Consider the following 10,887-nt stretch of genomic DNA (forward strand, 5'->3'; position numbering starts at 1 on the left):
CCTATATTATTAGGTTATTAGTCTTTTAATCCTAAATCCTAAACTCTAAATATCAAACCAATAGAACGCGGTGGCATCATTTGCATCCAACTCCAAACTTTACCATCCAAAATAAAGCGCAGAACATATTATGGATGGATACAATTTTTTTAAATTTTTTTTGTATATCAAGAACCAAAATGGCCTTAAAAAAAAGAGCCAATATGAGGTTTTAGGATTTCAAATTGATCATGGAAACATTAAAATAATAAGAAATCAAAGGGGAAAAGTTAACAAGAAAAGAAAAGAAAAGAGCAGTGGTGTACTCAATTTCAATGGCAAGACTAAAGTGGCAATGATTCCAAAGTAGGTCCTCCAAAGAGGATTACAACCATATTTATGCATACATAATCATCATCCTTAAACCTACTTTAATTAACCACACTACCTGGTGTGCACAGTGCACATCACCCTATGCCACTCTCATTTCCTACACAAAATGCAATTCACACTCTGCCTCTGCCTCTTGCTCTGTCTCTTTCTCTCTTGTTTTTTCTACAGCAACAACAGAGTTACAGCACAAAATAGACCCATCTGTACTGCAACTAACCCCACCACCACCACCTGCATTTCCACACACAAACCCAATTCAAAAAATACCCCATTTTTTGAAAACCCAGAAAAATTTACAATAGTTAACTGAATTTCAATACATACATACATTCACATTCATACCTGTTTAGTTCCAGATGTGGGCAGGGGACGAATAGTGGCAGAGTCTACTTCACCAGTAGGCAGAGGAACAGCAGGATTGCTATATATGAATGGTATTCCATGTCCTTTACTTGGTACCAAATTTGGGACTGTCAGAGGAGATGGTGCAATGGTGGGTGCAGGACCAGATGAAGCCGCCTCTCGAGGCTTTGACGGCCAAGGATAGGCATGGGAGGATGACACCAGTCCACCAGGATCCGGTGTCGTCGTTGATGACGGAGCAGAGGCTGGAGATAGTAAAGCGAAGACCTTTACAGCAAGTTTTTGCGAGTCTTGACATGTTTTGAAAGACCCATTGTTGAATGTGAAATAGAAGAAACCAGTGCGTGATGGGTGCCACTAAGAAAAAAAGAAGAAGAAGTCCACCATTTTTGAGCTATCTATCTGTTTATAAAGAAATTAAACAGAGTAAAATTTAGGCATACCGTGTAGGAGGTGATGTAGGGTTTTGTAAGGAGTGTTGATTGAGTGAAATTGCAGAGATTGAACGCATTCTGGTTCTTGAAGATGTAAAGGTTGTTGTGGTACTTGTGCTCAAAAACTAAACCAAGAATGTTAGTTGTTACAGTAAAGAAACACTAAGAAAACCAAAATGAATTTGGTGGGTTTTTGAGATTACTTACTGACAGTGTCTCCTACATGAACACTCGGATCTTTCCACTCTGAAACACCATCAACTAATATTGTTGTGGATTGAACAAATTGGGGGAGTAAACAAAGAAGAGAGATCAGTTGGAGAAGCATTGATGAAATCTTCATGAACTGTTCTTGCCACAAGTGACTTAGCATCTCTGGGGTTAACAAAAGAGGAGGAGGAGAAGAGAGAGAAGCTGAGAAGGGTAGGAGTTTTTGGGTACTGCAAAAATGTCAGATTTTCTTGAGAAATAGTGTATTGGAGATTGTGTCTGTATGTATGTGTTTTTTTTATTATTAATTTTTGTATAGTAAAAAGTTTGGCATATGATTTCTATTGTGGAAAAACTTACTGTATTTTTTTTTTCTTTTTCATGTTCAACTTTTGAAAAGAGAGAGTTGATGGGTATTATCATTATAAAATGATTATCATTGTTCATGATATCTTTTACTTTTGCCAATTCAAAAATTTTATTATTGTATCATGTAATGAAGCTAATACTTCAAATATTTGATGGAGAAGTTCAATACACAATTTAGTTTTTAAAGGATAGAGGAACGAGTTGAATACAAAGATTAGGGTATAGGGTTTAGGTTGATTCCGATAAATCATTTCAGAGTTTATGACTCAAGCTCGTTAATCTAAATGTCCATATTTGCAGTACCCAAAAACATCGATAATTTAGAACGATATCATACAACTTTGACCGTCAGATCCGCTCGTATAGAAGTTTAGTTTTTCACGTCACGACATGATAAGTTAGACAAAAACTCATCGTGTGGCCACAAAGGATATTGCTCCTAGTGAGAACCCAATTCAGGACATTTCGAGTTTATACGGTTTGACTCTAGAGAGAGGAACGAGTTCAATACAAAGAGTAGATTTAAGTTGATTCCAATAAATCATTTCAAGGTTTAGGAGGATTCAAGTTTCATTCTTAACACAGCACGAGTTTCTTTTTTTTGTTTCATTTTTCCCAAATTGTTGACCTAGATGTCCATATTTGCAGAACCCTTGTGCAAAGAAAAAGCTATAAACTAAGGGTAATAGTAATAGATAATGAGAGTCCAAATTAGAAGCTAACAGGGAAGATTGAAGAAGATGAGGGCCACCCACATATTTTAAGAAGAAAAAGAGTGGACCAAACCAGTGGCGGATCCACAGTGTCTTTAGGGTGGACCTGAACTTTTCAAAAAAAAATTTATTATATATATTTTTGGGAAAAAAAAATGATTTACTTGTACAAAATCTTAAAATTAAAGTTAAAGTTCCACCCTAACATTTTTTAAAATACTCATATCTTTTTTTTTTGTATGAAATACTCATATCTTCTAATAACTATATAATATCAATATGTATAATTAATGTAGAAATTATAATTATACACATTTATACAAGACAATATATATTGATTGATACACACTCATATATACATGACGATAGATGATTTATACTCCATAAAAAAAAATCGTGTAACACAACTTAAATGATTATTTTTTATTATCTTGAACATTTTATGTTTTAAATTATGATGTGTAATTTAATGATTATATATATATATAACTTAATTTATTGATTATATAGATATTTGTTTACTTTCCGCCAACCTTCATCTCTTCCCTTATAAATTCCTAAATCAATTTACAAACTAAGCTCACCTCAATCTATTTCTTGGATCCACCACTGGACCAAACAAGGACAAAGATCAAAAGATAACAAGAAAGAATAGCGGAGTGACCTGCATAAGCAAATAATTATGTGGGGGTGACCTTGAAGATGATAAAGTATTGTAAAGCTAAACTCCTCGAGTAATGTTCTTTATTTAAATTTTTTTTTTCTTTTATAAATAATATTATATTATGTGTTCGACCATTGGTTCTACATGTTGATTTTGACGATCTAATCATCATTTCGTGCCATTTGATAATGTATTGAATTGTGATGAATTTGTATGCAACTTTGAATGATGAGGTATGTGCTTGATATGCTTAAGTGTGGCCGTGTGCCTTAAAAGTGAAATTAACATTATTTTGACACTATATAAAGTGTTGGAATTGTTCATTGCATAATGAACTTATTTGTACAATGAAGGTTTTCAACTTTGAATGATCATATCGCTACCAATTCAAGTCTAAATGACTTGAAACTTGAAACATCCCTTCATGTACATGTATTCTTTCATGTCAAAATAAGAATTGAATGAAATTAAGTGAATTTAGAAACTTGATTGAATTGAACACGAAATCGACCAAATTAGGGTTTTCGCTAACCTTAATTTGGTTTTGAGTCCAATTCCTAATTTTAATTCTAATAAACTCAGATTGAGTTGAAACTTTAGTTTAATTTTAATTCTAATAACCTTAGTTTTAACTCTCCTATCAATGAAGCATAGCCTAAGGCGGAAATTCATATTGATAGATTGACGAGACGTCCAAAATTATATAAAATTTGATCACCTTTCGGCATATATATATATATATATATATATATATAGGTTGTGAGTTATAATGGCAACATTTTCGTGAACCATGTGGAACATGAGTTGTAAAATGTACATGCTCTTCATAAATAAATAGACACAAACGGCTCCTCAACTATAAAGTTCTATCACCTCTGATTCTTAGACGTTACAATCTCTCTCTCTCTCTCTCTCTCTCTATATATATATATATATATATATGAGAAATACAAAGACGTTATTGTAGAAAGAAAAAGAAAAGAAAAGAAAAGGGAAGTTGTTTAAGTAGTTAGAAGGAACATTTAGCTTGCACCGCCAAATATCTTGTGCATGCCGTTGTGCTTATGCCACAATAAATTCAGTTATGATCGTTGTGGATATATAACTACCAGCATTTGGGGGGTTTAAAGCTCACATTCATTGTCACTTGATATATAACTACCTCATATAGTTTTTCTATTTTTAAAGAATAAGAAATATATGTACAATAATGATTACTTAATTTGATTGGAATAATAATTTATGCAAAATTACTTCTGCTAATATAAGGTTTTTTCTTCCTTGTTTCACATTTATGGGATGAAAAATCGGGCATGGAGGCCGGACAACCCTTAACAATGAGTAGTCCAACACTCAACGCTTATATAGTTTTTCTTTTATAGGAGAGATATTAAACTACCGTTCTCAACCTCGTCCATTGTAAGAGTTTTGTGTACGGGAGTTGTTTACCTTCATAATAAACTACCATTCAACCCATTTAACTTGTTTGCACGGACTAAACATCCTTGATTAACAATGGATAGCTAGCTCAAGCTTATTATATGGGTTTCTCTTTTGCATGAGAGGTTTTGAGAGGTTTGATAGGAAAGTCTCCTATGTAACCTTGTTAAACTACTGAATAGGTTAACCTGTTGTTTGACTGAACATCCTGCATGGGTTGCATAGAAAAGTCTATTCGACAAGGGTCCCTTATCGATGTATAAAATTAATTGAAACTGGTCACAACCTTGTTCTAAATTCCTGAGCTTTTAAGTATTGTAAAAGATAAACTGTATTGTAGTAGCTAGAGAGACTTATATAACAAGAATAAATATACGTCCAAACCTCATTAATTGAACTCTTTGTAGGTTCCAAATAGTGCAAGCGTATAAAGCTATACAAACAACATATGGACAAACATATATATATATATATATATAGATATATGTATAATAAGGAGGAAAAAGAGAGTACCAGATGCACTAAAGTTCCTTAATCCAGGAGAGCTCTTGAGCAAAATTAGCCTTAAAGTTTGCAAACTATTTGGAGAAGTAAATCTCTTCTGTCCATCTTTCTCTAAATCACATTAGAGTTATCAACAAGATAGCTGCAATTTCAATACTTTAAATGCCTTTTTAGAGGCTTTAATTATAAAGTAATTGGACATACTAATTCAATGGACAACCTATCTAGGAAGTTAAATTATTTTCTTATAAATTAAGGTGCATGAGGCAATGCTAGCTAGCTAATTATATTAAATATCAAATAGTTATTCTGTTTATATTTCTTATTGAAATTGAATGAGAGAAAGAGGGCTAAGTCCATCAAATTCGATCTTCTTAAAATAATAAATCATGTGGACCAAATTTGAGGTTTCAAAGATCAAAAGAGGTATGTTTCTATACATACATATATACATACATATATATATACATACATATATATATATACATATATATATATATATACAATCTTTATTCTATTTTATTTTTGTAGATTTGTTGAAGACATTCATACGTGAATAATTTGATATCTTTCATGTTGTCATTAGATGTGGGTCTCATATTGCATAGCAAAAAAGGTGACAGAATTTGAAAGAAATCATATTCTTTTCTCTAACAACCATATCATTCAATATAAGATACATGAAAGAGTTTTTGTTTTTCTTTTGTTTATCCAAAAAACCTTCAAACAAACCTTAATTTACTATCTCTCACAAGCTCTTTCTATATAATGGTCACACTCTCATGTTGTTTTAATTCATTGAACAATTCTTCTAAAATATTTTCTTTAATTAAACATCTTCAATTAATCGTTGACATAATTGGAAAATTTTCCTTGGATTTGCAGATGACAAGAAGTCGAAAGATGTCGGAAGAAACTTGAATGTGAATGAGGAGTACCTTAGTGCATTAAGAACCAAATCCTATGCAGAATTCCTCACTAAAGCTCAACTACTACTTGTAAATGAACATCCATCTTCTCCCTCGTTCTGTCACCACAAATTCTCCAAAAGCCTCCTCGAACCCCGCCAAGAAAATATACCTTCCATTCTTGAATCAACAATTTTTGAAAAAACTCCGCAACTAAAAACCCTAATACTCAATTACTTTGATATTAGTGCTGAGGCTTCTAAATTTTGCTCACACTTGCTTAAAAACATCAACCACGTCTACTCTAATTACGAATTTATTCGACGAGCGATTGATACAATTGATGATCACAATTACTCCTCCGAAAATGTTCATCAAATTATTTCCGATCTCAATTCATTTATCATCCAAAACAACCCATTTTCAAACCCTAATATGCTTGATTTTAAGCTAATTCACGATAAGTATTCATCGGTGTTACGCCGCCTAAAGTTGAAGGGAAAAAAATTAGCAAGAAAGATTAAGTTAATTAGATGTATAGAAAATGCATCAGGGATTTGCATAACAGCAACAATTGGGTTAGTTGCAATCACAACGATTGTTGCATTAGCACATACCCTTGCAGGACTTGTTATGGCCCCTGCCATTTTCAGCTTCTCATTCAACAACTTTAAAAAAACCAAGTTCTTGAGCTTTCAATTCAAGAGAAGTTGTGTTCTTAAGAAATTGAGGGATCAAATTGATGTTGCAGCAAAAGGAACTTACATACTTGATAGAGATTTCGACACGATGAGTCGACTTGTCGCGAGGCTTTACGATGAAGTTGAGCACAAGAAGACAATGATAAAGTTCTGTTTAGAGAGAGGAGATGACAAGTTTTCTTTACAAATTGTGAAGGAGCTCAAGAAGAGTGATGTTGGGTTTAGAAAGCAAGTAGAAGAGCTTGAAGAGCAAGTTTATTTGTGCCTTGCAACTATCAATAGAGCAAGAGCCCTAGTGATTAAGGAAAGTTTGAGGCAATAGCTCTACAAATACCCCATTTCGTGGGCATTATTAGTACATTAATCAACGTATACAAATTAATATTGTATAGTGGGAAAGTTTGCATGAACATTAATATGTATATGTCTATTGCTCAAGACTCTTTTGCTTTATGTTTTTGCTTAGTCTATCTGGATTTAGCCTGAGACAGTGTTATTTGGGTATATACCGGTATTGCCCGGTGTTAGTCCGATAGTTTGGTGTTTGTTCTTCGATTTTAAAGTTCCTCTTCTAGTGATTGTAAATTCCTAATCCACTAACATGACATTTTTACTATTTTAATATTACAAACATTATGGTTAATTTATATGTCAACAATATTTATTACATTATATTCAATCAAGACAATGATATCCTCTATTATTCCCCTTAAATCCAAATTAATTGGATTTTATCTATTAAAGACTTTTCTCCTTATAGTTTTGTGTAGAGCTAGTTCAATTCACGGTAGAGGAACACTTGTTAACGTAGATTCAGTATTCATATGTGTTGTTGCACTTGTCATAATTTGGTGTTTAAAGGTGGTAGCTCCTCCGTGTTCAAGTGAGTCCCACACCTTGAACCCTAGGGCCTTCGCTCCGATACCATCTGTAACAACCCATCTATTTACACTAGTAACGCTTTGGACAAGATATACTATCTCGCACAATTTTATCTTCCTAAGCCCAACCCAACAATATCCCATACTAGTTTGACGCAAGGAAAAACGTTTGTTACTAGTTTGAAGGTTTGATATGTTATATTATGCACTTCATTTATTCCCCTTGGCGATGTTGAATTTAGAGCATTAAGCCCCCTCACTATTAGACAGCTCGCCCGACACCACCAAACTTGACACTCTAACTAACATAAAGTTATAAAAAGTTCCATCTTGTAAACATATTTTTTTTTCTTTATTTCCTCGAGTTCTTCATGAGTGAGAGATTTCATGTCCTATAATTTCTCCTAATGTTTCCTAATTCGGTTCTTCTATAGGTGAACTAAATTTTATCCCATCTTTTTGGTAGTATTTATCCTAAATATATATTCTTCATAATATAAAGATTATTCATCTGATTGAATTGCATATAAGATTTCACTCCACAACCGACCCATCATTTCGAAAGCTTATTTATTTACTTGAGGCATAGGCATGACCATTGATAGAGACACAAGCAAAGGTAGATCTCATTAGCATTCAATAGTCCCAAAATCCCTTCCTATTTGAGAGACAATAGTGAACATTTACCCATAATCCATTGAAGTAGCACCAGCGGAAAATTAAGGCACATGTTTCTTCAATGACAGAAAAAGGCAGTTAACTTCGTTGATGATCGGATTGGATCAAAGATGCAATATATCCAACCTTTCCTCATACACATCTTTATGAAATCTCATATTATATTTTTTAGTAATCGAGAATGACACCATACAAAGTTACTTTTTTGGACGTCCAATATGGACCTAACACAATCCATCAAGCCCATCACATAAAAACTTCTCATCAGGCCATCAGACATCTCACACTACCCTCCCTCTATCTCTCTAACCCATTACACTAATTGGCAACCTAGTTTTTTTTGAAAGTTATTATTCAAAAAAGTTTCCATTGACAAGTTGTTTAACTTGGGATTAAGGCGTTGTTGGGGCTCAATCTACCATCGTTGAAAAGTCAAAGAGTGCCTTCTGTAACCTGTAAGACACGTAAGTAAATTAAGGTTACCATAAATCTCTTGACATCGGTTGGGTGTCGGCCAAAGATGTTCCGATGGTCAAGTCAATGAACTTGAAAACCAAGAAAATAAGTGAGACACGCGAGGGGGTCTGATTGTGGTGGAAGGCTCGATCGAAATAGTGTTTTGGGATTGAAAGTCATGTTTGGATTGAATCAATAATTTGCTATGATAAGAGTGAAGATATGTAAGAGCTTCAGATGTTTGCCAGTGTCATGGACTTACCTTCTATACGGAGAAGGTTGGATTTATATAAAAAAGAGAAAGAAACTCTTTAGGAAAGGTTTGATAACAGTCAGGGAACAAGTCCCAAGGCTGTTGTAGATTCACAGATTGGTGTAATAAAATAGAGAGCCCATAATATGATTATCTAATAAAATGATGTACTGGTATTATAGTCTGCCTCCATAGATGAAATGTGTGCAAGTATCAAGAAAAATATATAGGCTTTTAGTGTGAGAGTCTTTGCAAAGAAGAGAAGTTGATTGGGTGAGATATAAAAAAGAAGGGCACAATGAGCCATACTTGCAGTGGGCCTGCCCAGAATGGTCTGGATTTCGTAAGCCTTATGGGCTTATCTTAAATGTGCCGTATTAATGTATGCACAAGGCCAAACTATGGACTTTTAATTTGACGGATATGATGTGATTTTTAGTTTCACCGTTAGATCTAGAATTTTAGACTCTACAATTATTAAGGAATTGTGGAGTTTCAAATCATTTAATTGATGTCTCGTATTATTATTAATTACAATTTCAGCTTGTCCCAATTAATGATTCCCATCATCACTAATACTTCACAACTAATAGCTTTTTAGCCTACATCCAATAATTCCTCACTACATCTTGACAAAATCTTTACATCCACCCTCCATCTCTCTATCCTATCAGAATAGTATCCCTCTCTAGGCAGTCTTCTTTTGTTCTTTTTTTTTTAAAATTAGAATATTATTGAGTAATTATTCTAATTTTCATAATATACAATCTCTTTTTTATATTTATATGGTATAAAGCATTTATAAGCCCTTCTACTACACATGAGGTCCACTTTAAGACCTCTAACTTTTTTTGGTGAACATTAAGCCCTCCTATTATTTTTGGTGAATTAAATAAGCCATTTTTGTTACAAGAATTATAACTTCTGTTTTGTCTGTGTTAGGTTTTTTTTTGACTTGTCATAGCAGCTTCTTTTGATTTGCTACATCATTTTTGTTTTGTGATATGGCAACAATTTTATAATTAATTTTTCAAAACAAAAAACCAATGGAAGATTGAGATTTGCTTATTTTTTAAGGCAATTAATAACATGTTAATGTCCAATAAACAAAAATAAACAACAAGCTCAACAATTTAATTCAAACTAATTAAACATCCATCAAGAGATGATGTCCATTTTCATACTTTCCACACACAAATTTAGACATTGTACTAGAGTATGACCAAAGTAACTTTACATCCTTATTTTTAATCTAAAATCAAAATACTACGTTGAATGATGCAAATCCAGACATTTAAAAATACTACGTTGAGGCATGAAAGGGCATCTGTGTCTTTTCCTTAGCGGAAATGGTCATATTTAAATGTTTTGAAAAGAAGGGTTACATTTAAAAATTATTTATTTTCGGGGGTTATTTCTCAAAAAAAACCCTTGGAAATTTAGTAGTTCTTGATGTTTCTTTGAATCATGTTGAATGACCCGAGCATTTGATGTCCCATGCTGTAACAAAAAAAAACTTCAAGTAAATGAGTTGTAGAAGTGAAAAATATAAATTGAGCAAAAGAATTAGTGGTGTCCTACCTACCCTTGACATCTTGTTTCTTTGTAGAGGCTCTCCAGACTCAGCTTAGAGAGAATATAGTGTAGATGATGAAGTGTAAGAGGGAGGAGGGAGACAGTAGAGCTTAATATTTTATTAGGGTTAGTTTATTTAAAAGGATGGAGGTTTTATTGTCTTGAAAAAAAATTAATTATAAATATATTGCCATGTGTGACAAAACAAAATTGATGTGGCAAGACAAATTAAAAGTAACGGATACTTAAAGAAAGTTTTATTTTTTAAAAAAATAGCTTATTTAATTCACCAAAAATAGTAAGAGGGCTTAATGTTCTTCAAAATAGTAGGAGGGCTTAAAGTGAATCCATGTAAAGTAGAAGAGC

General features: G+C 33.1%; 2 protein-coding genes across 2 annotated transcripts; one reads left to right on the top strand and one right to left on the bottom strand.

Moving 5' to 3' along the window:
* Positions 1-283: 283 nt before the first annotated feature.
* Positions 284-1,625, bottom strand: LOC119996731. Its single transcript, XM_038843472.1, has 4 exons — positions 1,377-1,625; positions 1,179-1,294; positions 715-1,092; positions 284-603 (listed from the first exon to the last, which is right to left on the bottom strand). The coding sequence occupies exons 1-4, from the start codon at positions 1,540-1,542 to the stop codon at positions 535-537; spliced, it is 729 nt and encodes a 242-aa protein (XP_038699400.1). The 5' UTR covers positions 1,543-1,625; the 3' UTR covers positions 284-534.
* A 3,833-nt stretch (positions 1,626-5,458) lies between these two features.
* Positions 5,459-7,000, top strand: LOC119996897 (UPF0496 protein At1g20180-like). Its single transcript, XM_038843674.1, has 2 exons — positions 5,459-5,495; positions 5,955-7,000. The coding sequence occupies exons 1-2, from the start codon at positions 5,459-5,461 to the stop codon at positions 6,998-7,000; spliced, it is 1,083 nt and encodes a 360-aa protein (XP_038699602.1).
* Positions 7,001-10,887: the final 3,887 nt, after the last annotated feature.

This window comes from Tripterygium wilfordii, chromosome 4, assembly GCF_013401445.1.
Source record: "Tripterygium wilfordii isolate XIE 37 chromosome 4, ASM1340144v1, whole genome shotgun sequence".
Taxonomy (NCBI): domain Eukaryota; kingdom Viridiplantae; phylum Streptophyta; class Magnoliopsida; order Celastrales; family Celastraceae; genus Tripterygium; species Tripterygium wilfordii.

Excerpts from the sequence above, each read along its gene's own strand:
- LOC119996731 (XM_038843472.1), bottom strand. The coding sequence starts at position 1,542 with ATGCTAAGTCACTTGTGGCAAGAACAGTTCATGAAGATTTCATCAATG. Across the intron at positions 1,295-1,376 it reads TCATGTAGGAGACACTGTCA|TTTTTGAGCACAAGTACCAC; the intron begins GTAAGTAATCTC and ends TTCTTGGTTTAG. Across the intron at positions 1,093-1,178 it reads CCTACATCACCTCCTACACG|TGGCACCCATCACGCACTGG; the intron begins GTATGCCTAAAT and ends TTTTTTTCTTAG.
- LOC119996897 (XM_038843674.1), top strand. The coding sequence starts at position 5,459 with ATGTGGACCAAATTTGAGGTTTCAAAGATCAAAAGAG. Across the intron at positions 5,496-5,954 it reads GGTTTCAAAGATCAAAAGAG|ATGACAAGAAGTCGAAAGAT; the intron begins GTATGTTTCTAT and ends TTGGATTTGCAG.